We start from the raw sequence: 27500 nt of genomic DNA on the forward strand, positions 1-27500 counted from the left end.
TTCCCAGAGTCTGTTCTGGGTTTGGGGACTGTGACGAGACCTCGGGTGGCATGTCTTGTGGGGTATGCATGGGTGTCTGAGCTGTGTGCCAGTAGTTTAAACAGACCTCTGGTGGCATGTCTTGTGGGGTAGTCATGGGTGTCTGAGCTGTGTGCTGGTCATTTAAACAGACAGCTCGGTGCTTTCAACATGTCAATACCTTTCACAAAGACAAGTAGTGATGAGGTCAATCTCTCCTCTACTTTGAGCCAGGAGAGATTCACATGCATGTTATTGATATTAGCTCTCTGTGTACATTTAAGGGTTAGCCGTGCTGTTCTGTTCTGGGCCAAATGACTTGGCAGTAGTCCAGGTGTTATAAAACCAGGGCCTGTAGGACTTGTTTTGTTGATAGTACTGTTAACAATGCACAAAGAGAAGTCATACCACTGCTCTCTGTATATGCAAATCATTAACAATGCAAATAGAGAAGTCATACCACTGCTCTCTGTATAGGCAACTCATCAACAATGCATATAGGGAAGTCATACCACTGCTCTCTGTATAGGCAACTCATTAACAATGTAAATAGAGAAGTCATACCACTGCTCTCTGTATAGGCAACTCATTAACAATGCAAATAGAGAAGTCATACCACTGCTCTCTGTATAGGCAACTCATCAACAATGCATATAGGGAAGTCATACCACTGCTCTCTGTATAGGCAACTCATTAACAATGCAAATAGAGAAGTCATACCACTGCTCTCTGTATAGGCAACTCATTAACAATGCAAATAGAGAAGTCATACCACTGCTCTCTGTATAGGCAACTCATTAACAATGCAAATAGAGAAGTCATACCACTGCTCTCTGTATAGGCAACTCATTAACAATGCAAATAGGGAAGTCATACCACTGCTCTCTGTATAGGCAACTCATTAACAATGCAAATAGAGAAGTCATACCACTGCTCTGTATAGGCAACTCATCAACAATGCAAATAGGGAAGTCATACCACTGCTCTCTGTATAGGCAACTCATCAACAATGCAAATAGGGAAGTCATACCACTGCTCTCTGTATAGGCAACTCATTAACAATGCACATAGGGAAGTCATACCACTGCTCTCTGTATAGGCAACTCATCAACAATGCAAATAGGGAAGTCATACCACTGCTCCACACCCTTTCAGAAGAAGGTATGCTGCTCTTGGACTGTAACACCAGTTGTTGCACTACACCCTTGTTTAACGTAATGTAATACCAGGGACATGGTGTTTCCACTGAGAGCCTGACAGTGAGGAGCAGAATCAACAAACTCTGAATAATCAAACAAACAAAAACATCTGTTATGTGAGAAGGTGTTTACCGTCGAAGGTGTAAACCAAAGTTCACGGTTAGCCATTGTTATGTAAATGGGCCCCAGCAGCATTGCCTTGGTCACAAGTCAGGGGAGGTTCCCTGAAGCCATGGACCAGAGAGTCCCAGGAGCCGGTCGCGGACGTAGAAACACTAAAGTCAGACTTGCTGGTAAATCACCATTGGAAATGCACTATAAATAAGAAGCTTGGTCCGAGAGAGAATGGCCCGTACGCTTTCACTGCAAGTTAAATAGTTGTTCAGACAGACGGGCGGGCGGGCAGGCAGGCAGGCAGGCAGGCAGGCAGGCAGACAGACAGACAGACAGGCAAGCAGAAGGACGGACGGGCGGACTGTAACAATAGTATTTCTGAGGAGGTTTGACCTTCACATGCACAGTGTCTAGGATTTATGCAACAGGTTGAACACACACACACACACACACACACACACACACACACACACACACACACACACACACACACACACACACACACACACACACACACACACACACACACACACACACACACACACACACCAAAAAAACTATGATAACTTGCTCACATAACAGCAGTCCATTGATGAGAGAGACAATATTAGAGACAATGCCCTCAGCAAGGATTTCTCTACATAAGCCATGTTCTCTGAGTGTGTGTGTGTGTGTGTGTGTGTGTGTGTGTGTGTGTGTGTGTGTGTGTGTGTGTGTGTGTGTGCAGTTTCAACACAATGGCAAAATGACAGTAAGCTAGCTAGTAATGAGTCACCTGTGTTTGACTGTGCTGACCTCTGTGTTCCCTGTCTGTCCCTGTCTGTCTCCCTGCCCCGTCTGCCCCTCTGCCCGTCTGTGATCTCTGCCCGTCTGTCTCAATTCCCCGTCTGCCCTCAGCTCATGTCTGTCTCCCTGCCCTGTCTGGCTCTCTAACCTGTCTGTCTCTCTTCCCTGTCTCCACTCAGAGCCTGTCACCACTCAGAGCCTGTCTGTCTCTCTGCCCTGTCTAACCTCAGATCCTGTCTTTCTCTCTGTCCTGTCTGCCCTCAGATCCTGTCTGTCTCTCTTTCCTGTCTGTCTCCCTGTCCTGTCTGTCTGTAAATATGTGTTACATACAACCTAACCTGATGACATAAGAGACCTTGGTTCATAAGAGAGTGGCCTTGGTTCATAAGAGGCCTTGGTTCATAAGAGAGAGGCCTTGGTTCATAAGAGAGAGGCCTTGGTTCATAAGAGGCCTTGGTTCATAAGAGAGAGGCCTTGGTTCATAAGAGCGAGGCCTTGGTTTATAAGAGAGAGGCCTTGGTACATAAGAGACCTTGGTTCATAAAAGGCCTTGGTTCATAAGAGAGAGGCCTTGGTTCATAAGAGAGAGGCCTTGGTTTATAAGAGACCTTGGTTCATAAGAGAGAGGCCTTGGTTCATAAGAGAGAGGCCTTGGTTCATAAGAGAGAGGCCTTGGTTTATAAGAGACCTTGGTTCATAAGAGAGAGGCCTTGGTACATAAGAGACCTTGGTTCATAAGGGACCTTGGTTCATAAGAGACCTTGGTTCATAAGAGGCCTTGGTTCATAAGAGACCTTGGTTCATAAGAGAGAGGCCTTGGTTCATAAGAGAGAGACCTTGGTACATAAGAGACCTTGGTTCATAAGAGACCTTGGTCCAGCGGTTAAAAGGTCCAGAGATAAAACAACAGTAAACTATAAGACAGTTAACATCTTCATACCCTGATAAAGACAGATTGTCTGTCGAAACAATGGTTATTACCTCTCCTAAACAGGTGTTCTACTCTGCTAGCCAGCACCTCTCCTAAACAGGTGTTCTACTCTGCTAGCCAGCACCTTTCCTAAACAGGTGTTCTACTCTGCTAGCCAGCACCTCTCCTAAACAGGTGTTCTACTCTGCTAGCCAGCACCTCTCCTAAACAGGTGTTCTACTCTGCTAGCCAGCACCTCTCCTAAACAGGTGTTCTACTCTGCTAGCCAGCACCTCTCCTAAACAGGTGTTCTACTCTGTTAGCCAGCACCTCTCCTAAACAGGTGTTCTACTCTGCCAGCACCTCTCCAAAACAGGTGTTCTACTCCGCTAGCCTGCACCTCTCCTAAACAGGTGTTCTACTCTGCTAGCCAGCACCTCTCCTAAACAGGTGTTCTACTCTGCCAGCACCTCTCCTAAACAGGTGTTCTACTCTGCTAGCCAGCACCTCTCCTAAACAGGTGTTCTACTCTGCCAGCACCTCTCCTAAACAGGTGTTCTACTCTGCTAGCCAGCACCTCTCCTAAACAGGTGTTCTACTCTGCTAGCCAACATCTCTCCTAAACAGGTGTTCTACTCTGCTAGCCAGCACCTCTCCTAAACAGGTGTTCTACTCTGCTAGCCAGCACCTCCCCTAAACAGGTGTTCTACTCTGCTAGCCAGCACCTCTCCTAAACAGGTGTTCTACTCTGCTAGCCAGCACCTCTCCTAAACAGGTGTGTTTCTTTCGCCTCCAGACAGAGCATGGCCTACCTACATCTGCCTTATCACTCACTTAGTATCTTAATATACTACAGCTAGGTGGTTTTACTACAGCTAGGTGGTTTTACTACAGTTAGGTGGTTTTACTACAGTTAGGTGGTTTTACTACAGCTAGGTGGTTTTACTACAGCTAGGTGGTTTGACTACAGTTAGGTGGTTTTACTACGGTGTTGTTGTGAACCTGTTAGAGCTAAACATCAACACATTTAAAGAACAATGTAGCACCTATTTCTCAATGCCAGGAACAACATATAATAAATAGTAACTTAGAGCAGCACCCCTAGAAAAAATCCCCAAATTACAAACTCTTAAATCAATTATCATAATATTATAATGTTCTAAAAGTTGTGTTTGAGGTCTTCTCCAAATCAGCTCTAACTTCGTAAAAAAAAAAAAATCCCACAATGCCCTGCAGTCAGCGGTCACACGATGAATTAAAAAAACAGTATGATACATTAGGCAGGCGAATTGGGCGTCCATTCGTCAATCTGCACATTTCATCCCTGAGAACTTCCACGCCTATCAACAATGGAAAGACTGCTTCTCAAAGTGGATGCTGTCAATGTGGCTTCTAATGCATCTCTAACCCAGTCACCACAAAGATACAGACGTCCTTCCTAACTCAGTTGCCGTAGAGGAAGGAAACCGCTGAGGGATTTCACCATGAGACCAACGGTGACCTTAAAACAGTTGCAGATTTTAATGGCTGTGATAGAAAAAAACAGGATGGATCAACAACATTGTAGTTACTCCACAATACTAACCTAAATGACAGAGTGATTGTACACTGTGATTGTAGACTGTACAGAATAAAAATATTCCAAAACATGCATCCTGTTTGCAACAAGGCACCAAAGTAAAGCTGAAAAAAATGTGACAACGCAATTAACTTTTCGTCCTGAACATAAAGTGTTGTTTGGGGCAAATCCAACACAACACATCACTGAGTGCCACACTCCATATTTTCAAGCATAGTGGTGGCTGCATCATGTTATGGGTATACTTGTAATTCTTAAGGACTGGGGAGTTTTCAGGATAAAAAGATACAGAATGGAGCTAAGCACAGGCAAAATCCTAGAGGAAAACCTGGTTCAGTCTGCTTTCCACCAGACACTGGGAGAGGAATTCACCTTTCAGCAGGACAATAACCTAAAACACAAGGCCAAATCTACACTGGAGTTGCTTACCAAGAAGACTGTGAATGTTCCTGAGTGGCCAAGTTACCGTTTTTACTTAAATCTTCTTGAAAATCTATGGCAAGACCTGAAAATGGTTGTCTAGCAATGATCAACAGCCAATTTGACAGAGCTTGAAGAATTAAAAAAATAATTATAATGGGAAAATGTTTCACAATCCAGGTATGGAAAACTCTTAGAGACTCACAGCTGTAATCACTCTTAGACACTTACCCAGAAAGACTCACAGCTGTAATCGCTACCTAATTAACTTTTAACAAGGCACACCTGTTAAAATTGAAATGCATTCCATGTGACTACCTCATGAAGCTGGTTGAGAGAATGCCAAGACTGTGCAAAGCTGTCATTAAGGCAAAGGGTGGCTACTTTGAAGCATCTAAAATATAAAATATATTTTGATTTGTTTAACACTTTTTGGGTTACTACATGATTCCATATGTGTTTTTTCATAGTTTTGATGTCTTCACGATGATTGTACAATGTAGAAAATAGTAAAAAGAAAATATAAACCATTGAATGAGTAGGTGTGTCCAAACGTTTGACTGGCACTGTATGTAAATGAGAGATTTCTGTATTTCATTTTCAATGAATTTGCTAAAATTTCAAAAAACGTTTCCACTTTGTCATTTTCCGGGTATTGTGTGTAGATTGGTGAGAAAAAAATAATATAGAATCCATTTTGAATTCAGGCTGTAACACAACAAAATGAGGAACAAGTCAAGGGGTATGAAGACTTTCTGACAGCACTGTATGTAAGGAAGGAAGGAAGGAAGGAAGAAAGGAAGGAAGGAAGGAAGGAAGAAAGGAAGGAAGGAAGGAAGGAACAGAAAGAAAGGAAGGGGAAACAAGGGAGAACATCTCTGCCCATCCCCTCTCTCCTCTCCTCTGCCCATCCCCTCTCTCCTCTCCTCTGCCCATCCCCTCTCTCCTCTCATCTGCCCATCCCCTCTCTCCTCTCATCTGCCCATCCCCTCTCTCCTCTCATCTGCCCATCCCCTCTCTCCTCTCCTCTGCCCATCCCCTCTCTCCTCTCATCTGCCCATCCCCTCTCTCCTCTCATCTGCCCATCCCCTCTCTCCTCTGTCCATCCCCTCTCTCCTCTGCCCATCCCCTCTCTCCTCTCCTCTGCCCTTCCCCTCTCTCATCTGTCCTTCCCCTCTCTCCTCTCATCTGCCCATCCCCTCTCTCCTCTCATCTGCCCATCCCCTCTCTCCTCTCATCTGCCCATCCCCTCTCTCCTCTCATCTGCCCATCCCCTCTCTCCTCTCATCTGCCCATCCCCTCTCTCCTCTCATCTGCCCATCCCCTCTCTCCTCTCATCTGCCCATCCCCTCTCTCCTCTCATCTGCCCTTCCCCTCTCTCCTCTCCTCTGCCCATCCCCTCTCTCCTCTCATCTGCCCATCCCCTCTCTCCTCTCATCTGCCCATCCCCTCTCTCCTCTCATCTGCCCATCCCCTCTCTCCTCTCCTCTGCCCATCCCCTCTCTCCTCTCATCTGCCCATCCCCTCTCTCCTCTCATCTGCCCATCCCCTCTCTCCTCTGTCCATCCCCTCTCTCCTCTGCCCATCCCCTCTCTCCTCTCCTCTGCCCTTCCCCTCTCTCATCTGTCCTTCCCCTCTCTCCTCTCATCTGCCCATCCCCTCTCCTCTCATCTGCCCATCCCCTCTCTCCTCTCATCTGCCCATCCCCTCTCTCCTCTCATCTGCCCATCCCCCTCTCTCCTCTCATCTGCCCATCCCCTCTCTCCTCTCATCTGCCCATCCCCTCTCTCCTCTCATCTGCCCATCCCCTCTCTCCTCTCATCTGCCCATCCCCTCTCTCCTCTCATCTGCCCATCCCCTCTCTCCTCTCATCTGCCCTTCCCTCTCTCCTCTACTCTGCCCATCCCCTCTCTCCTCTCCTCTGCCCATCCCCTCTCTCCTCTCCTCTGCCCTTCCCCTCTCTCCTCTCATCTGCCCATCCCCTCTCTCCTCTCCTCTGTCCATCCCCTCTCTCCTCTCCTCTGCCCTTCCCCTCTCTCCTCTCCTCTGCCCTTCCCCTCTCTCCTCTCATCTGCCCATCCCCTCTCTCCTCTGCCCATCCCCTCTCTCCTCTCCTCTGCCCTTCCCCTCTCTCCTCTCCTCTGCCCATCCCCTCTCTCCTCTCCTCTGCCCTTCCCCTCTCTCCTCTCATCTGCCCATCCCCTCTCTCCTCTGCCCTTCCCCTCTCTCCTCTCCTCTGCCCATCCCCTCTCTCCATCCATCTGCCCATCCCCTCTCTCCATCCATCTGCCCATCCCCTCTCTCCTCTCATCTGCCCATCCCCTCTCTCCTCTCCTCTGCCCTTCCCCTCTCTCCTCTCCTCTGCCCTTCCCCTCTCTCCTCTCATCTGCCCATCCCCTCTCTCCTCTGCCCATCCCCTCTCTCCTCTCATCTGCCCTTCCCCTCTCTCCTCTCCTCTGCCCATCCCTCTCTCCTCTGCCCATCCCCTCTCTCCTCTGCCCATCCCCTCTCTCCTCTCCTCTGCCCTTCCCCTCTCTCCTCTCCTCTGCCCATCCCCTCTCTCCTCTGCCCATCCCCTCTCTCCTCTCCTCTGCCCATCCCCTCGCTCCTCTCCTCTGCCCATCCCCTCTCTCCTCTCCTCTGCCCATCCCCTCTCTCCTCTGCCCTTCCCCTCTCTCCTCTCATCTGCCCATCCCCTCTCTCCTCTCCTCTGCCCTTCCCCTCTCTCCTCTCCTCTGCCCATCCCCTCTCTCCTCTGCCCATCCCCTCTCTCCTCTCATCTGCCCATCCCCTCTCTCCTCTCATCTGCCCATCCCCTCTCTCCTCTCATCTGCCCATCCCTCTCTCCTCTCATCTGCCCATCCCCTCTCTCCTCTCCTCTGCCCATCCCCTCTCTCCTCTCATCTGCCCCATCCCTCTCTCCTCTCATCTGCCCATCCCCTCTCTCCTCTGTCCATCCCCTCTCTCCTCTGGCCCATCCCCTCTCTCCTCTCCTCTCTGCCCTTCCCCTCTCTCATCTGTCCTTCCCCTCTCTCCTCTCATCTGCCCATCCCCCTCTCTCCTCTCATCTGCCCATCCCTCTCTCCTCTCATCTGCCCATCCCCTCTCTCCTCTCATCTGCCCATCCCCTCTCTCCTCTCATCTGCCCATCCCCTCTCTCCTCTCATCTGCCCATCCCCCTCTCTCCTCTCATCTGCCCATCCCCTCTCTCCTCTCATCTGCCCATCCCCTCTCTCCTCTCATCTGCCCATCCCCTCCTCTCCTCTCATCGCCCTTCCCCTCTCCCTCTCCTCTGCCCATCCCCTCTCTCCTCTCCTCTGCCCATCCCCTCTCTCCTCTCCTCTGCCCTTCCCCTCTCTCCTCTCATCTGCCCATCCCCTCTCTCCTCTCCTCTGTCCATCCCCTCTCTCCTCTCCTCTGCCCTTCCCCTCTCTCCTCTCCTCTGCCCTTCCCCTCTCTCCTCTCATCTGCCCATCCCCTCTCTCCTCCTCTGCCCATCCCCTCTCTCCTCTCCTCTGCCCTTCCCCTCTCTCCTCTCCTCTGCCCATCCCCTCTCTCCTCTCCTCTGCCCTTCCCCTCTCTCCTCTCATCTGCCCATCCCCTCTCTCCTCTGCCCTTCCCCTCTCTCCTCTCCTCTGCCCATCCCCTCTCTCCATCCATCTGCCCATCCCCTCTCTCCATCCATCTGCCCATCCCCTCCTCTCTCTCTGCCCATCCCCTCTCTCTCCTCTCCTCTGCCCTTCCCCTCTCTCCTCTCCTCTCCTTCCCTCTCTCCTCTCATCTGCCCCTCCCCTCTCTCCTCTGCCCATCCCCTCTCTCCTCTCCATCTGCCCCTCCCCTCTCTCCTCTCCTCTGCCCATCCCCTCTCTCCTCTGCCCATCCCCTCTCTCCTCTCCTCTGCCCTTCCCTCTCTCCTCTGCCCATCCCCTCTCTCCTCTCCTCTGCCCATCCCCTCTCTCCTCTCCTCTGCCCATCCCCTCTCTCCTCTCCTCTGCCATCCCCTCTCTCCTCTCCTCTGCCCATCCCCTCTCTCCTCTGCCCTTCCCCTCTCTCCTCTCATCTGCCCATCCCCTCTCTCCTCTCCTCTGCCCTTCCCCTCTCTCCTCTCCTCTGCCCATCCCTCTCTCCTCTCCTCTGCCCATCCCCTCTCTCCTCGCCCATCCCCTCCTCTCATCTGCCCTTCCCCTCTCTCCTCTCCTCTGCCCTTCCCCTCTCTCCTCTCCTCCCATCCCCTCTCTCCTCTATCTGCCCTTCCCCTCTCTCTCCTCTGCCCACCCCTCTCTCCTCTCTCTGCCCTTCCCCTCTCTCCTCCTCTGCCCATCCCCTCTCTCCTCTCCTCTGCCCTTCCCCTCTCTCCTCTCATCTGCCCTTCCCCTCTCTCCTCTCCTCTGCCCTTCCCCTCTCTCCTCTCCTCTGCCCATCCCCTCTCTCCTCTCCTCTGCCCTTCCCCTCTCTCCTCTCCTCTGCCCATCCCCTCTCTCCTCTCCTCTGCCCTCCCCTCTCTCCTCTCCTCTGCCCTCCCCTCTCTCCTCTCCTCTGCCCATCCCCTCTCTCCTCTCCTCTGCCCATCCCTCCTCCTCTCCTCTGCCCTCCCCTCTCTCCTCTGCCCTCCCTCTCCCTCTCATCTGCCCCCCCTCTCTCCTCTCATCTGCCCATCCCCTCTCTCCTCTCCTCTGCCCATCCCCTCTCTCCTCTCATCTGCCCATCCCCTCTCTCCTCTCATCTGCCCATCCCCTCTCTCCTCTCATCTGCCCATCCCCTCTCTCCTCTCCTCTGCCCATCCCCTCTCTCCTCTCCTCTGCCCATCCCCTCTCTCCTCTCCTCTGCCCATCCCCTCTCTCCTCTGCCCTTCCCCTCTCTCCTCTCATCTGCCCATCCCCTCTCTCCTCTCATCTGCCCATCCCCTCTCTCCTCTCCTCTGCCCATCCCCTCTCTCCTCTCATCTGCCCATCCCCTCTCTCCTCTCATCTGCCCATCCCCTCTCTCCTCTCCTCTGCCCTTCCCCTCCTCATCCCCTCTTTAATATGCTCATCTGTCCTATTACTCTTGTCAGCCATCCCTCGTTCCTCTCTCACCAGTCTTCATCTCCATCTGATAGATTCCATCTCTCCTCATCGCTCTTCTCTCACACACGCGGACAGGCACAGAGTGCCATACAGCTGAGCCTCAACCTGGACTGTACCTCACACAGGCTAATAATAACAGGTTAACTAGTTAGGACACAGTGTGCTTTCAGACCAGCCTGCTCTAATAATAACAGGTTAACTAGTCAGGACACAGTGTGCTTTCAGACCAGCCTGCTCTAATAATAACAGGTTAATTAGTCAGGACACAGTGTGCTTTCAGACCAGCCTGCTCTACACAGGAATAATTAGGGGAGGAGAGAAGAGAGGGTGATGGAGAGAGAAGAGAGAGAGGGATGGAGAGAGAAGAGAGAGGATGGGAGAGAGAAGAGAGAGTGATGGAGAGGTAACCCAGCGCTGGTATAGTGGACAGAACACATGTTGGGTTTATTTTGACCCAGCCAGTTGGATTATTTGGATTATCCAAACATGGGTAAATTTAACTACTGTATCAGTTGGTATTTTTTACCTTCATTTGGGTTGACCTAGCAGCTGTTTTTTTTTAATTAGGAGGTGTGGCCCATTAGGGGTGTGGCTTTTGGATAGTTATTCTTGGCCATCCGTGAGAGTAAATGTCATTCCTGTTCATCATGTTGAATTTGTACACCGCAAATTAAAAAATTTCCTTGAATATTTTTACAAATTACATACTCTAATATAAATTTCACATTACTATTATTTACATATTCCAACATTGAGATAAATGTTAAGATACTTAACAGGCATTTTACACAAATGACTGATGATTGGCTGAACGAAATTGCTAAAAATATTCTGGGATAGGGCTGGCTGATATGGCATAAAAACCATATCTCCATTTTTTTTTAAACTTATTCACGATAAATATAAATAGATTTTTTTAAAATGTTTTCTCTAAATAAGCATTGTTGTACAATTAAAGGTCCAACACACTACATTTCCAACAGTCAGCAATAATTGAATGAATTCAGAGATTAAATAGTTATAACAAGACTAAATATGTCTTCCACAACCTTAAGACCCACTAATAATTTCATTATTTTATCAAAATAGTTTTAACTGCTATTTTTGTTGCAATAATCGCTAATCTGGCTTTTCAAGTCTATGAAAAAGGCCTTTTTTTTGTCACACATTTACCTAGAACCTACAGCATAATGCACATTCACTAATAACGACTAACTTCTTGTAGCAGGCGTTAGTATATAGAAAATGAACACAGGTCTCATCAACAATCTCTCCAGCCCACGAAGCTAGTGAGTAACCAGCGAATGTTTATATTTCATGTTTAGCCAGCTTGGATCTATTTTCTAGCTAACAAAGTACAATAGAACAGCTGAATTGTTAGGAACACACCATTATGTCTGTCTCCAACTGTTTGAACGACATGTTAGCCTGTTCACTTTGTTCAGATGTTGAAATCAAGTGGCCTACCTTATTTTCTCAGAATGAGAACGAGTTGCCAATTCCTTATATAATTGTGTTTTATGCCCAATTGCACATTTAATAAAACACGGACTAGACAGCTAGTATAACAGTCTTTGGCTAAAAATGCTGCCAATGTCGACACGAACTGAGCATTTTTTTTCCATTATCAATGTTTATTGATACTCTCATTTTAGTAGTGTCTGCTCTGCGTGCAATTTGAGTAGTTGAGACATAAAAAGGGTATTGTTAGACAAGTTAACTTAACAGTAAAATAATGTCTCCATGTATTTTGGTGTCCGTATGACCGATTTTTTTGGGACCAAACCTCAAAAGCAAATAGCGAGTTGAAACCGCTTGTCAGAGAGAAAGATGTGATCTCTCAACTTTGTTGGTGTGAGAGGCAGGGGGAGGGGCTTGGTGTGCGTAAACCATAGAGGAAGAGGCGAAGTTTCACTTCAGCAAAAATCAGTCCAAAATAAGGTCAATGCGTTTCTATGGGTTTATTTTGGACCCTAAGCTTGTTGCCGGCCTTCCCGCCATTGGGACAACGACTACCATTGTTAGAGCGGAGATATGCATCTCGTCATTAGATACAGATCTCTGGGTCAAGTAGGCCAAGGTTTTTCTGTCTGAGGTTCTTATTGTCACTGAGTGTACTGAACATGTAACAAGCATGTTTTCCTACGGGATCTTTGAATTCCCCTAATTTCTCTTTAGAGAATAGTCTTTGCACTGGAATATTTGGTGTCATATGTATTGCAAGGTATTGCATACCTCATTTTGTTTCTTTATAGTATGCAAGTGTAATTCAGCAGGGGAGAATGTAACAAGGTTGGTTATGTTTCCACTTGCCTCTAAAGAAATGTCTATTTAATGTTCAAGCATTCGTATTGGTTGGTTCAACTGATGACAATAAGGTGTGTTGTGATTTGCCCCGCTTGCAGATAGGGGGAGATCGAGAACGTCAGGTCTTCCCAGTATGAAAATGTGATGCAAGGAGTAGGTCACGTTCTAAATACTGTTTTATATTTATATTTTACAATGTGTACAAGTTTGCTGTGCGTTACTGATTTATACATGTGTGGGTTTATGGTACCTGTTAGGGATTGAGGGGCTTTATGGAATGTGCTTTGGCATATGATTGCTGTAGATAAGTGTGTTAGCTAGCATACACCGACGTAATGGTCACATAAGCCCACTGCTAACACAATTGTCTTCATGCTACAGATTTTGCCATCGACAGCCATCAATATCGTTAAGCCCTGCACAACTAACGTGCTGTTTCCCATTTAACAACAGAAATAAATACAATAGTACGCACAGCACATAGGAGTGAAGGAGACGAGTGAAGGAGACGAGTGAAGGAGACAACATGAGAACAAGCGGACATAAACACTCATAAAAACGATACAGTCATTTGGAATATCGCGCATAAACATAAATTAGAATGAATCGAATTAATTTGTATATCTCCCAGCCCTATTCTGGGAGCTGTTTATTAGACTTCAGTCTGGCTTTTGACATTATCGATAATAGTCTGCTGTTTAAAAAAAACGTACGTGTTATGGCTTTACACCTTCTGCCATATCATGGATTGAGAGTTCCCTGTCTAACAGAACACAGAGGGTGTTCTTTAATGGAAGCCTCTCCATCATAATCCAGGTAGAATCAGGAGTTCCCCAGGGCAGCTGTCTAGGCCCCTTACTTTTTAAAATATTTTCACTAATGACCTGCCACTGGCTTTGAGTAAAGCCTGTGTGTCTGTGTATGCGGATCACTCAACATTAAACACGTCAGCTACAACAGCGAGATAAATCACTGCTGTCAGTTTTAGAATGGGTGGCAAGTAATAAGCTAGCCCTAAATATTGTAAAAACTAAAAGCGTTGTATTTGGGACAAACCTGAACTAAATCCTAAACCTTAACTAAATATTGTAATGAATAAAATGTGGAAATTGAGCAAGTTGAGGTGACTAAACAGCTTGGTGTAACCCTGGATTGTACACTGTCATGGTCTAAACATATTGATACAGCAGTAGCTAAGATGGACGGATGTCTGTCCGTGATAAAGCGCTGCTCTGTTTTCTAAATGAGTTGCCTATACAGAGAGCAGTGGTATGACTTCCCTATGTGCATTGTTGATGAGTTACCTATAGAGAGCAGTGGTATGACTTCCCTATATGCATTGTTAATGAGTTGCCTATACAGAGCAGTGGTGTGGTTTCTTAATGTGATGAGATTATAGAGATACAATTGAAGTCGGGAAGTTTACATACACTTTGGTTGGAGTCATTAAAACTCGTTTTTCAACCACTCCACACATTTACATACACTACATACACTAAGTTGACTGTGCCTTTAAACAGCTTGGAAAATTCCATAAAATGATGTCATGGCTTTAGAAGCATCTGATAGGCTAATTGACATCATTTGAGTCAATTGGAGGTGTACCTGTGGATGTATTTCAAGGCCTACCTTCAAACTCAGTGCCTCTTTGCTTGACATCATGGGAAAACGAAAGAAATCAGCAAAGACCTCAGAAAAAGGATTGTAGACCTCCACAAGTCTGGTTCATCCTTGGGAACAATTCCCAAACGCCTGAAGGTACCACGTTCATCTGTACAAACAATAGTACGCAAGTTATAAACACCATGGGACCACACAGCCATCAAACCGCTCAGGAAGGAGACACGTTCTGTCTCCTAGAGATGAACGTACTTTGATGCAAAAAGTGCAAATCAATCCCAGAACAAAAGCAAAGGACCTTGTGAAGATGCTGGAGGAAACAGGTACAAATGTATCTATATCCACAATAAAACGAGTCCTATATCGACATAACCTGAAAGGCCGCTCAGCAAGGAAGAAGCCACTGCTCCAAAACCGCCATAAAAAAAGCCAGACTACGGTTTGCAACTGCACATGGGGACAAAGATCGTAGGGTGTTTATACTTGCGTACTATTGTTTGTACAGATGAACATGGTACCTTCAGGCGTACAGTACATTTGAATATAGCTGAGCCATCCAATGCTATGCTGAAACACTGGTGAGATTATCTTCAACCCTTCTTATTATGGTTGTCCGATAGTTGTACTCCTTTTTGTTTGCTTCAAAATAACATCTTTGTTACTGAAGTCATCATACATTATTTCAGCTGAAGACTGAAGACAAAAAAAAGAAGCACTCTTTCAGTACGTCTGCGTCGGCAAAGGCCTTATGCCTAGCTAAGATCCTAAGCCTCAGTCAATTTCTCTGCAACAGAGGTCATTCTGTCCTTCAGCTGTTTACTGTCCGTTCAGCAAAGCAGTACATTCCTGAATTGTATTTTTTTTTGTAGGTGGGTATTTTCTCACTGTATGTGTGCTATTGAAATGTCTCCTTTTAAAAACAAGCACACATCTTCTTCAAATCAAATGTTTATTTGTCACGTGCCGAATACAACAAGTCTAGACCTTACAGTGAAATGCTTACTTACAAGCCCTTAATTAACCAACAATGCAGTTTTAAGAAAAAAAATAAAAAATAAATAAGAGATAAGAATAACTAATAGTTAAAGAGCAGCACTAAATAACAATGTGGAGGCTATATACAGGGTGTTACGGTACAGAGTCAATGTGGAGGCTATATACAGGGTGTTACGGTACAGAGTCAATGTGGAGGCTATATACAGGGGGTACCGGTACAGAGTCAATGTGGAGGCTATATACAGGGTGTACTGGTACAGAGTCAATGTGGAGGCTATATACAGGGGGGTACCGGTACAGAGTTAATGTGGAGGCTATATACAGGGGGTACCGGTACAGAGTCAATGTGGAGGCTATATACAGGGTGTTACGGTACAGAGTCAATGTGGAGGCTATATACAGGGGGTACCGGTACAGAGTCAATGTGGATGCTATTGTCGTGTCTTTGGCTATGCCGGATTAAGTGATATGGCATGCTAACTTATAAAATGATTTCTCTGTAATTAATATTACCTGATTAAGCTAATCATGTAAATGTAATTAACTAGAAAGTCGGGGCACCACGGAAGAACGTTTATAGAGCTGTTATCTTCCGAATAAACTCTTAAAATACTTAGTAATATTTTACATCGATAGCAGTCAATATTAACCCTTGTCTTATTTTCAGTCTCATAATGAAAGTTGTAAATTCTTGGTTATCTTCACGAACCCTGGCTAACAAGTTGAATCAGCAATACAAAATTGGGTTTAATTATTTATTTACTAAATACCTAAACTAATCACACAGAATACAAATGATGTCATACAGAAAACGTCCCGGTGGACGGAACCTGGTTACACAAAGGAAAGGGGGGTTGGGCTTGAATGAAAGAGCGGGAAGACTTAGGAACCACAAACAGCAGCTATGCTATCGTAAATACATTATCTTATGCATTCTAAATTACCGCCCATTTGGAAAAGGAAAATGCAATAAATATTTACTCTGAGCTGCGCTTCGGTAGATTGGTCGTAGATGCTGGCCGGGTTGGCCAACAGATCTTCCTGTAAACTCTTAAGAATGACTCTGGTGGGAAATTGGATACGTGGTGGTATCTTCGTCCGTCTGTTAGACTGGATCCGTCGTCCGTCCTTTCCTAGCCCACGTCAACAGCGGCCGCTGCTAACTCAACGGCTAGGAAGTATCACTTCTGTAGTGAATAAGCTCAAAGTTCATACCAGTTCATACCATAGCTCACGCCGAGGTTGGCTTAGTTCTGTCCTTGACATGTGTGTCCTTCTAACGTAGAGGCTGCAGACCTCCCGTACTGGAACCACCTGGTTATCTTTTCGTCAAAGGCTTATATAGTGGAGAGGGGGAAGGATGTGTTTCATCGTTTATAACCCCTCCTCTTCACAGGGGTGGGCCACTGATCAAGCAGGGCACTTTCCTTATGAAAACCCAAATCTCTCATTTGGAAGCTAAAATTACATTTAATCTCCTAACAAACAATTTCAATATCAAACATTTCAATTGCATAACAATTCCATGTGACTCTGATAACTGGAGGGTGTATACTTTCCCAGGTACAGTTTATGTCGTCCTGTCATCAGTCATAATGTCACAGATAACAATGAACTGACATACATACTCATTACGTTATCAAGCATATTTCCAACTGGTTTTATTACCAAAATATGGTTCCTTTCCCCATTTGTTTGATGTTCCCAGACTCTCTATATTTAACAGGACAGCAGTCCTTCAGTAGGGTCAGTAAGAGAGGGGAAGGGAGAAAGGTATTTATGGGGGGTCATAAACCTTACCCACAGGCCAACGTCATGACACTATATACAGGGGGTACCGGTACAGAGACTCCCGCCTACATCTCCTGCCTACACCTCCCGCCTTCACCTCCCGCCTACACCTCCCGCCTTCACCTCCCGCCTACACCTCCCGCCTTACCTCCCGCCTACACCTCCCGCCTACACCTCCCGCCTACACCTCCCGCCTTCACCTCCCGCCTACACCTCCCGCCTTCACCTCCCGCCTACACCTCCCGCCTTATCTCCCGCCTACACCTCCCGCCTACAGCTCCCGCCTTCACCTCCCGCCTACACCTCCCGCCTACACCTCCCGCCTTACCTCCCGCCTTACCTCCCGCCTACACCTCCCGCCTTACCTCCCGCCTACACCTCCCGCCTACACCTCCCGCCTTCACCTCCCGCCTACACCTCCCGCCTTACCTCCCGCCTTCACCTCCCGCCTACACCTCCCGCCTACACCTTGTGCCTTACCTCCCGCCTACACCTCCCGCCTACACCTTGTGCCTTACCTCCCGCCTACACCTCCCGCCTTACCTCCCGCCAACACCTCCCGCCTACACCTCCCGCCTTCACCTCCCGCCTTCACCTCCCGCCTTACCTCCCGCCTACACCTCCCGCCTACACCTCCCGCCTTCACCTCCCGCCTACATCTCCCGCCTACACCTCCCGCCTTACCTCCCGCCTTACCTCCCGCCTACACCTCCCGCCTTACCTCCCGCCTACACCTCCCGCCTACACCTCCCGCCTACACCTCCCGCCTTACCTCCCGCCTTACCTCCCGCCTACACCTCCCGCCTACACCTCCCGCCTTCACCTCCCGCCTACACCTCCCGCCTACATCTCCCGCCTACACCTCCCGCCTTCACCTCCCGCCTTACCTCCCGCCTCACCTCCCGCCTCACCTCCCGCCTCACCTCCCGCCTACACCTCCCGCCTACACCTCTCGCCTTCACCTCGTGCCTCGTCGCTAAAGCCTCACAGAAGCTCAACATCTATCTTATACTGCCACCTATTGGGGGCGAGTGAAGTTGTTCCAGTTTTGTGTTTGTGGAATTTGGCTGCTGGGAAACGATGTGAGATTGTGCTGTATTTGGTCACCAGTACGAATTTTTTTATAATGAAATGTATGCATTCACTACTGTAAGTCGCTCTGGATAAGAGCGTCTGCTAAATGACTAAAATGTAAATGTAAAAATGTCATCTGTACATGTCGATAATAGGTAGAATCTACCTATCTACCAACCGAAACGGATTTGTGAAGGTGCTGGAGACGAAAAGGCATAACTAGAGAAACAGGAAAGAGTCTCTGCACACTTCCAGTACATGTAAAATATAAATATTACCAAGCCGCCAATCAGCCAAACAATGACTATGCCTTATCTTTGATGAGCAGTGTACTGGTCTATGTCCCTTGGCGATTGACATTATTATTCTGGTCGTGCCTCAGTAGAGGGTTGGGAGAGACTGTCTGGCTATGTTCCAATTCTCCACCGTTCCCCACAAAGTGTACAGCAGTAGAACATCTGCAGATGGACTGTCCAGACTATCCAGATAAAGTGTAGCCTCTCTCTTTCTCTCCCTTATTCTCTCTCTGTCCCTCTCCCCCTCATCTCCCTCATCACACTCTCTCTCTCTTTCCCATACTCTCACTCTCTGTCTCTCTCCCACCATCTCCCTGTATCACTCAGTTTTTCAGTTTTTGTAGGTCAATGCAGGTAAACATGAAACCTGTTTTTACACAGTCACCTTTCTCTTCATTGTGTTTACTGTTCGAGGAGTATTGCACTGTTTCTCTAATGTACACACACACACACACACACACACACACACACACACACACACACACACACACACGCACGCACACGCACGCACGCACGCACGCACACGCACTCACACACACACACACACAGGTGCAGTGAAATGCAGGTGTTCTTAGCTCCAGCAGTGCACCCTTTGCTATGAGACTCGAAATTGAGTTCAGGTGCATCCTGTTTCCATTGATCAGCCTTGAGATGTTTCTACAACTTCATTGGAGTCCACCTGTGGTAAATTCAATTGATTGGGTATGATTTGGAAAGGCACACACCTGTCTATGTAATGTCCCACAGTTGACAGTGCATGTCAGAGCGAAAACCAAGCCATGAGGTCAAAGGAATTGTCCGTAGAGCTCCGAGACAGGATTGTGTCGAGGCACAGATCTGGAGAAGGGTACAAAAACATTTCTGCAGCATCGAAGGTCCCCAAGAACACAGTGGCCTCCATCAGTCTTAAATGGAATAAGTTTGTAACCACCAAGACTCTTCCTAGAGCTGGCCGCCCGGCCAAACTGAGCAATCGGGGGAGAAGGGCATTGGTCAGGGAGGTGACCAAGAACCTGATGGTTACTCTGACAGAGCTCTAGAGTTCATCTGGGGAGATGGGAGAACCTTCCAGAAGGACAACCATCTCTGCAGCACCACCAATCAGGCCTTTATGGTAGAGTGGCCAGATGGAAGCCACTCCAAATGGCACCTAAAGACTCTCAGACCATGAGAAACAATACTCAGCCAATTGTACACTCAGGGAAGGAGAGAGAGCAATGAGGGAGAGAGAGAGAAAAGAAGGAGAAGAGGCCTGCCTTCAGGGAAGGAGAGAGATCAGTGAGGGAGGGAGAGAGAAAAGGAGAGGGAGAAGAGGCCTGCCTTCAGGGAAGGAGAGAGATCAGTGAGGGAGGGAGAGTGAAAAGGAGAGGGAGAAGAGGCCTGCCTTCAGGGAAGGAGAGAGATCAGTGAGGGAGGGAGAGTGAAAAGGAGAGGGAGAAGAGGCCTGCCTTCAGGGAAGGAGAGAGATCAGTGAGGGAGGGAGAGAGAAAAGGAGTGGGAGAAGAGGCCTGCCTTCAGGGAAGGAGAGAGATCAGTGAGGGAGGGAGAGAGAAAAGGAGAGGGAGAAGAGGCCTGCCTTCAGGGAAGGAGAGAGATCAGTGAGGGAGGGAGAGTGAAAAGGAGAGGGAGAAGAGGCCTGCCTTCAGGGAAGGAGAGAGATCAGTGAGGGAGGGAGAGTGAAAAGGAGAGGGAGAAGAGGCCTGCCTTCAGGGAAGGAGAGAGATCAGTGAGGGAGGGAGAGAGAAAAGGAGAGGGAGAAGAGGCCTGCCTTCAGGGAAGGAGAGAGATCAGTGAGGGAGGGAGAGAGAAAAGGAGAGGGAGAAGAGGCCTGCCTTCAGGGAAGGAGGTAGAGCCGTGAGAGAAAAGCAGGTACACCAGAAAAATCTGAGGGACGGAGAGAAAGAATGAAAAGCAAGGGGGGAGCCTGCGAGGGAGAACAGCAGTAGAGTTTAAGACTAGATGGATGGAGAAAGAGCACGGCGAGAGAAGGAAGAACGAGAGTGAGAGAGAAGCCAAGTGTGAGAGAGGAGGAGAAGGAACGAATGGGTATCCATGTTGCTCTGTGTTGAAGGTGTTACCATGTCAGCAACTCACCATTGCACCGGCTGTTGTCATGGTGACGTGCCATAGTAACACCGTGGAAACACCATGGTTACCGAAAGAGAGAAGCTGCAATGACTTCAAGAATCTGCAATGACTTCTCCCCCCTCTCTCTTTTTCCCTCTCTCTCTCCGTCTCTCTCTTCGTCTTTCTTTCTGTCTGTTTTGCTCCCCCCCTTCTCTGTGACTCTCTTTATCCGTTTCCTGTTCTCTGTCCGTCTCGCTCACACTCTTATCTTCAATAAAGCTTTATTGGCAGGAAATACATTGTCAAAGCAGAAGAGTATCAGTTAACATCAGATGAAATAACACAATCACAAGAGGACATACATGAGAGAGAGAGGGAGAGAGGGAGGTAGAGGGAGTAATAGAGGGGGAGAGGGAGGGAGAGAGAGAGGGAGAGAGCTATTTACTATTTACCATCTGACTATTTACCATCTGACTCTGACCATCTGACTCCAGACTGAGCTGTTCTCGCTATTTACCATCTCACTCCAGACTGAGCTGTTCTCGCTATTTACCATCTGACTCCAGACTGAGCTGTTCTCGCTATTTACCATCTGACTCCAGACTGAGCTGTTCTTGCTATTTACCATCTGACTCCAGACTGAGCTGTTCTTGCTATTTACCATCTGACTCCAGACTGAGCTGTTCTTGCTATTTACCATCTGACTCCAGACTGAGCTGTTCTTGCTATTTACCATCTGACTCCAGACTGATCTGTTCTCGCTATTTACCATCTGACTCCAGACTGAGCTGTTCTTGCTATTTACCATCTGACTCCAGACTGAGCTGTTCTTGCTATTTACCATCTGACTCCAGACTGAGCTGTTCTCGCTATTTACCATCTGACTCCAGACTGAGCTGTTCTTAGGGGGGAAAAAAACGATGTTATTTATCTTTGTGTAGCAGAAAGGAACCTACCTGGTTGCAGTAGAGCATCTGTGGAAACATGCTAATAATGCTAATGCTAATGCTAATGCTAATGATACAAATGTGCCTTTTTAGGGGGACCACCACAGTGACAAAGCCGTTAGTTCCGTTAAGGTGGCAAAAATGTATCGTTGTACCTTATGGCGGGTACACATACTGTGAGCACCTTTCTTCAATACATTGCTTTTACATTGATATTTCAGTATTTTAGCAGACACTTTTACCCAGAGTCACTTACAGTAGTTATTAGAGTTCAGTGCCTTGCTCAAGGGCACAATGATAGACGTTTCACCTAGTCAGCAATTGGTCCAACAGCTGTCCATATTAAACTGTATTACTGACCCAACACTCTTAACCTCTAGGTTACCAGCTGTCCATATTAAACTGTGTTACTGGCCCAACACTCTTAACCTCTAGGTTACCAGCTGCCCATATTAAACTGTGTTACTGGTCCAACACTCTTATTAACCTCTAGGTTACCAGCTGTCCATATTAAACTGTGTTACTGACCCAACACTCTTATTAACCTCTAGGTTACCAGCTGTCCATATTAAACTGTGTTACTGGCCCAACACTCTTAACCTCTAGGTTACCAGCTGTCTATATTAAACAGTGTTACTGGCCCAACACTCTTAACCTCTAGGTTACCAGCTGCCCATATTAAACTGTGTTACTGGTCCAACACTCTTATTAACCTCTAGGTTACCAGCTGTCCATATTAAACTGTGTTACTGGCCCAACACTCTTAACCTCTAGGTTACCAGCTGTCCATATTAAACTGTGTTACTGGCCCAACACTCTTAACCTCTAGGTTACCAGCTGCCCATATTAAACTGTGTTACTGGTCCAACACTCTTATTAACCTCTAGGTTACCAGCTGTCCATATTAAACTGTGTTACTGACCCAACACTCTTATTAACCTCTAGGTTACCAGCTGTCCATATTAAACTGTGTTACTGGCCCAACACTCTTAACCTCTAGGTTACCAGCTGTCTATATTAAACAGTGTTACTGGCCCAACACTCTTAACCTCTAGGTTACCAGCTGCCCATATTAAACTGTGTTACTGGTCCAACACTCTTATTAACCTCTAGGTTACCAGCTGTCCATATTAAACTGTGTTACTGGCCCAACACTCTTAACCTCTAGGTTACCAGCTGCCCATATTAAACTGTGTTACTGACCCAACACTCTTCACCTCTAGGTTACCAGCTGCCCATATTAAACGGTGTTACTGGCCCAACACTCTTAACCTCTAGGTTACCAGCTGTCCATATTAAACTGTGTTACTGGCCCAACACTCTTAACCTCTAGGTTACCAGCTGTCCATATTAAACTGTGTTACTGGCCCAACACTCTTAACCTCTAGGTTACCAGCTGCCCATATTAAACTGTGTTACTGACCCAACACTCTTAACCTCTAGGTTACCAGCTGTCCATATTAAACTGTGTTACTGACCCAACACTCTTAACCTCTAGGTTACCAGCTGCCCATATTAAACTGTGTTACTGGCCCAACACTCTTATTAACCTCTAGGTTACCAGCTGTCCATATTAAACTGTGTTACTGACCCAACACTCTTATTAACCTCTAGGTTACCAGCTGTCCATATTAAACTGTGTTACTGGCCCAACACTCTTATTAACCTCTAGGTTACCAGCTGCCCATATTAAACTGTGTTACTGGCCCAACACTCTTACCCTCTAGGTTACCAGCTGTCCATATTAAACTGTGTTACTGACCCAACACTCTTAACCTCTAGGTTACCAGCTGTCCATATTAAACTGTGTTACTGGCCCAACACTCTTACCCTCTAGGTTACCAGCTGTCCATATTAAACTGTGTTACTGACCCAACACTCTTAACCTCTAGGTTACCAGCTGTCCATATTAAACTGTGTTACTGGCCCAACACTCTTATTAACCTCTAGGTTACCAGCTGTCCATATTAAACTGTGTTACTGGTCCAACACTCTTAACCTCTAGGTTACCAGCTGCCCATATTAAACTGTGTTACTGGCCCAACACTCTTAACCTCTAGGTTACCAGCTGTCCATATTAAACTGTGTTACTGGCCCAACACTCTTATTAACCTCTAGGTTACCAGCTGTCCATATTAAACTGTGTTACTGGTCCAACACTCTTAACCTCTAGGTTACCACCTGCCCATATTAAACTGTGTTACTGACCCAACACTCTTAACCTCTAGGTTACCAGCTGCCCATATTAAACTGTGTTACTGACCCAACACTCTTATTAACCTCTAGGTTACCAGCTGTCCATATTAAACTGTGTTACTGGCCCAACACTCTTATTAACCTCTAGGTTACCAGCTGCCCATATTAAACTGTGTTACTGACCCAACACTCTTATTAACCTCTAGGTTACCAGCTGCTTTTCTGATAAGCAAAGGGTACAGACCATCAAAATACATTTATATCCTGAGAAACAGAATCGAACCATCGCTGTACGTTGAGAGTGTGACGATTGTACCTTTTTAAATTCAAAATATTGTACCATCATACTCTTAAAGGAAAGATTCACCCATTTTGATTGTTATTGTGCAGGTCCTATCGATTCTCTGGGTCATTTCATGTTTTCATGTGTATCTTAGCCATTGCTGTTTAAACAGGCAGAAATTTGACCGTTATCACGTAGCATTGTGATAAAAGTCGCTGTCACTACACTGAACAGAAACATCAAAACAACATGTAAAGTGTTGGTCACATGTTTCATGAGTTGAAATGAAAGATTCCAGAAATGTTCCATACGCACAAAAAGCTTATTTCTCTCAAATTTTCTGCACAAATGTGTTTACATCCCTGTTAGTGAGCATTTGATATTTTGTCAAGATAATCCATCCACCTGACAGGTGTGGCATATCAAGAATCTGATTAAACAGCATGATCATTACACAGGTGCACTTTGTGCTGGGGGACAATGAAAGGCCACAATAAAATGTGCAGTTTTGACACACAACGTGATGAGGAGTCTGTAATAAAGCCCTTTCGTAGGGAAAAACTCATTCTGATTGGCTGGGCCTTGCTCCCCAGTGGATTGACCTGGCTCCCCGGCGGGTCGGCCGGGCTCCCCAGTGGATTGACCCGGCTCCCCGGCGGGTCGGCCCGGCTCCCCGGCGGGTCGGCCCGGCTCCCCGGTGGGTTGACCTATGCCCTACCAGGCCCACCCATGTCTGCGCTAATGAATTTATTTAATTGACTGATTTCCTGATATGAACTGTAACTCAGTAAAATCTTTGAAATTGTAGCATCTTTAATATTTTTTGGTTCAGTATATTTTTAGATCGCAAAAACCCGTCCGTCATACATCAGATTTCAACACTGGCCGACGCCATAACTCAGGAGGTTGTCGTCTCTCGAATGAAAGGGTAAAGGGGGGATACCTAGTCAGTTACACAACTGAATGGATTCATCCAAATGTGTATTTTTAATCCGACATATCTGAATCAGAGCCATTGGTTATATTTTTACAATATTCCTACCTGGAGAAATGTGTAATTTAACAGACGGTCTAGCACATTTGTCTATAATATATATATATTATTGTCTTTTTTTATTTAACCTTTATTTAAACTAGGCAAGTCAGTGGTGAGAGTGGTGAGAGAGTGCAGTTTGTTTAGCCCATTTTACAGCTAACTAGCTACTTCACATACGGATATTATCTTTGGTATTATTGTGTGTAGCTAGATACCCAGCCAGCCCATCGAGAGAGCATTGCATTGTGGGACTTTGTAGTCGACTTGAGCTGCAACAGATTTTTTTGTTACCAACCTTGTTATAATGACAAAATGAAGCATTTTTTTTAATTTTTATTGTAGTGCTATTTTATTAACAGCACCAGGAGGTTGGTGTTAATTGAGGAGGACGGGCTCGTGGTAACGACTGGAGCGGAATCAGTGGAACGGTATTAAAACGTTCACCTCTGGTCATGATTCCTCCACTCAGCAGCCTCCTGTCATTAATTAACACTGTAAATTATAGTAATGAGTGGTTTTGGGTGGATAATCCGTACATGTACCCTTCAAGTTAGCGAACATGTACCATGTGAGGTTAAATGTGTATCTCTGAAGGTACATTTGTGTATTTTTTAAATATTTTTCTCAATACCACATACCTTTTATTTAACAAGAGTTTATAAACACCGTCACACAGCCTGGTTACATGTTGATTGGGGTTGTGAGGTTGGCAACGGTGTGTGTGTGTGTGTGTGTGTGTGTGTGTGTGTGTGTGTGTGTGTGTGTGTGTGTGTGTGTGTGTGTGTGTGAGAGAGAGAGAGAGAGAGAGATTGTATTGTTTGTAAATTCCTGTAGTGCTATGGTTGTGTGTGTGTGTGTGTGTGTGTCTGTGTGTGTGTGTGTACTTGTACTGTGTGTGTGTGTGTATGTGTGTGTGTGTGTTTGTGTGAGAGAGAGAGAGAGAGAGAGATTGTATTGTTTGTAAATTCCTGTAGTGCTATGGTTGTGTGTGTGTGTGTGTGTGTGTGTGTGAGAGAGAGAGATTGTATTGTTTGTAAATTCCTGTAGTGCTATGGTTGTGTGTGTGTGTGTGTGTGTGTGTGTGTACTTGTACTGTGTGTGTGCGTGTGTGCATGTGTGTTTGTGAGAGAGAGAGAGATTGTATTGTTTGTAAATTCCTGTAGTGCTACGGTTGTGCGTGTGTGTGTGTGTGTGTGTGTGTGTGTGTGTAGTTGTACTGTGTGTGTGTGTGTGTGTGTGTGTGTGCATGTGTGTTTGTGAGAGAGAGAGAGAGAGAGAGAGAGAGATTGTATTGTTTGTAAATTCCTGTAGTGCTATGGTTGTGTGTGTGTGTGTGTGTGTGTGTGTGTGTGTGTGTGTGTGTGTGTGTGTGTGTGTGTGTGTGTGTGTGTGTTGCAGGGCTTTCTCAGGCTATGAGCTATAAACTGATTTGATCACGTGCTTTAAAGTGATTTCTTCTCCAATCTGCCTGGTCTGTTGGTGTGGTTAGCTCCTCATCCCCCTGTGTGTTTCAGATTAACCTGCTCCTCATCCCCCTGTGTGTTTCAGATTAACCTGCTCCTCATCCCCCTGTGTGTTTCAGATTAACCTGCTCCTCATCCCCTCTGTGTGTTTCAGATTAACCTGCTCCTCATCCCCCTGTGTGTTTCAGATTAACCTGCTCCTCATCCCCTCTGTGTGTTTCAGATTAACCTGCTCCTCATCCCCCTGTGTGTTTCAGATTAACCTGCTCCTCATCCCCTCTGTGTGTTTCAGATTAACCTGCTCCTCATCCCCCTGTGTGTTTCAGATTAACCTGCTCCTCATCCCCTCTGTGTGTTTCAGATTAACCTGCTCCTCATCCCCCCTGTGTGTTTCAGATTAACCTGCTCCTCATCCCCTCTGTGTGTTTCAGATTAACCTGCTCCTCATCCCCTCTGTGTGTTTCAGATTAACCTGCGTCTCATCCTGGTCAGTGGGAAGACGAAAGAGTTCCTGTTCACCCTCAACGACTCGGCCGCGGACATCGCCAAACACGTTTACGACAATTGGCCAATGGGTGATTGACACCTCACAGACACACATTACAACTGGCCAATGGGTGGGGGACACCTCACAGCAGGGCCAGCTCTATCTTTTTGGGGGCCCTAAACAAGATTTGGTTTGGGGGGGGGGGCGTCCATCTTGCGGGTGAAATATTTTTGCGGTCCCCCTCTTGGCTGCTGAGAAGAAAAAAAATGAAGTTAATTTCCTGCAATTCTACACATTTTGCCATGGAGTGGAGAGAAAATGGAGCAATTTTAAAACAAATTTCATCGGATTCTACACATTTTGCCATGTTCATATGATATCAATTACTTTTATTAAATGTGTTTTATAAAGCCCCTTATGTCGCTTATAACCAGGGCCGGCCCTGCCTCACAGACACACATTACAACTGGCCAATGGGTGAGTGACACCTCACAGACACACATTACAACTGGCCAATGGGTGACCCTTACAGAAAAAACACAGGAATTTCACGTGTTCACATGTGATCTTAAGTGAATTTAAGTGAATTTGGTTTATTCATTTATTTCACGAGATCATGTTTTCACATGTTGCTTTTACATGTTGTCTAATGTAGAGAACAGCCCAATGGAGAGTTGTTTTTAGAATACGGATGTAGAGAACAGCCAATGGAGAGTTGTTTTTAGAATACGGATGTAGAGAACAGCCAATGGAGAGTTGTTTTTAGAATACGGAGGAGGCAGCGTGACAACATGAGGATGCAAAATTTCTACACGTGATACAAGGAAACGACACGTGACACCAGG

At 46.6% G+C, this 27500-nt stretch overlaps 1 protein-coding gene and 1 long non-coding RNA gene across 4 annotated transcripts in view; both read left to right on the forward strand.

Moving 5' to 3' along the window:
- The window catches only part of LOC115153847 (ubiquitin-like protein 3), a 48535-nt gene that overhangs the window by 10104 nt on the left and 10931 nt on the right, over nt 1-27500 (forward strand). For all 3 annotated transcript variants that reach the window (XM_029699462.1, XM_029699460.1, XM_029699461.1), the window contains exon 2: nt 26635-26743. In XM_029699462.1, the coding sequence (XP_029555322.1) occupies nt 26635-26743 (109 nt within the window). The remainder of the gene's footprint in view (nt 1-26634; nt 26744-27500) is intronic.
- The window catches only part of LOC115153848 (uncharacterized), a 1946-nt gene continuing 1197 nt past the window's right edge, over nt 26752-27500 (forward strand). The window contains exons 1-2 of the long non-coding RNA XR_003867773.1: nt 26752-27348; nt 27431-27500. The exon at nt 27431-27500 is cut by the window's right edge and continues 1197 nt beyond it. This is a non-coding gene — a long non-coding RNA (uncharacterized LOC115153848). The remainder of the gene's footprint in view (nt 27349-27430) is intronic.

Source organism: Salmo trutta, chromosome 19 (genome assembly GCF_901001165.1).
Source record: "Salmo trutta chromosome 19, fSalTru1.1, whole genome shotgun sequence".
Classification (NCBI taxonomy): Eukaryota; Metazoa; Chordata; class Actinopteri; order Salmoniformes; family Salmonidae; genus Salmo; species Salmo trutta.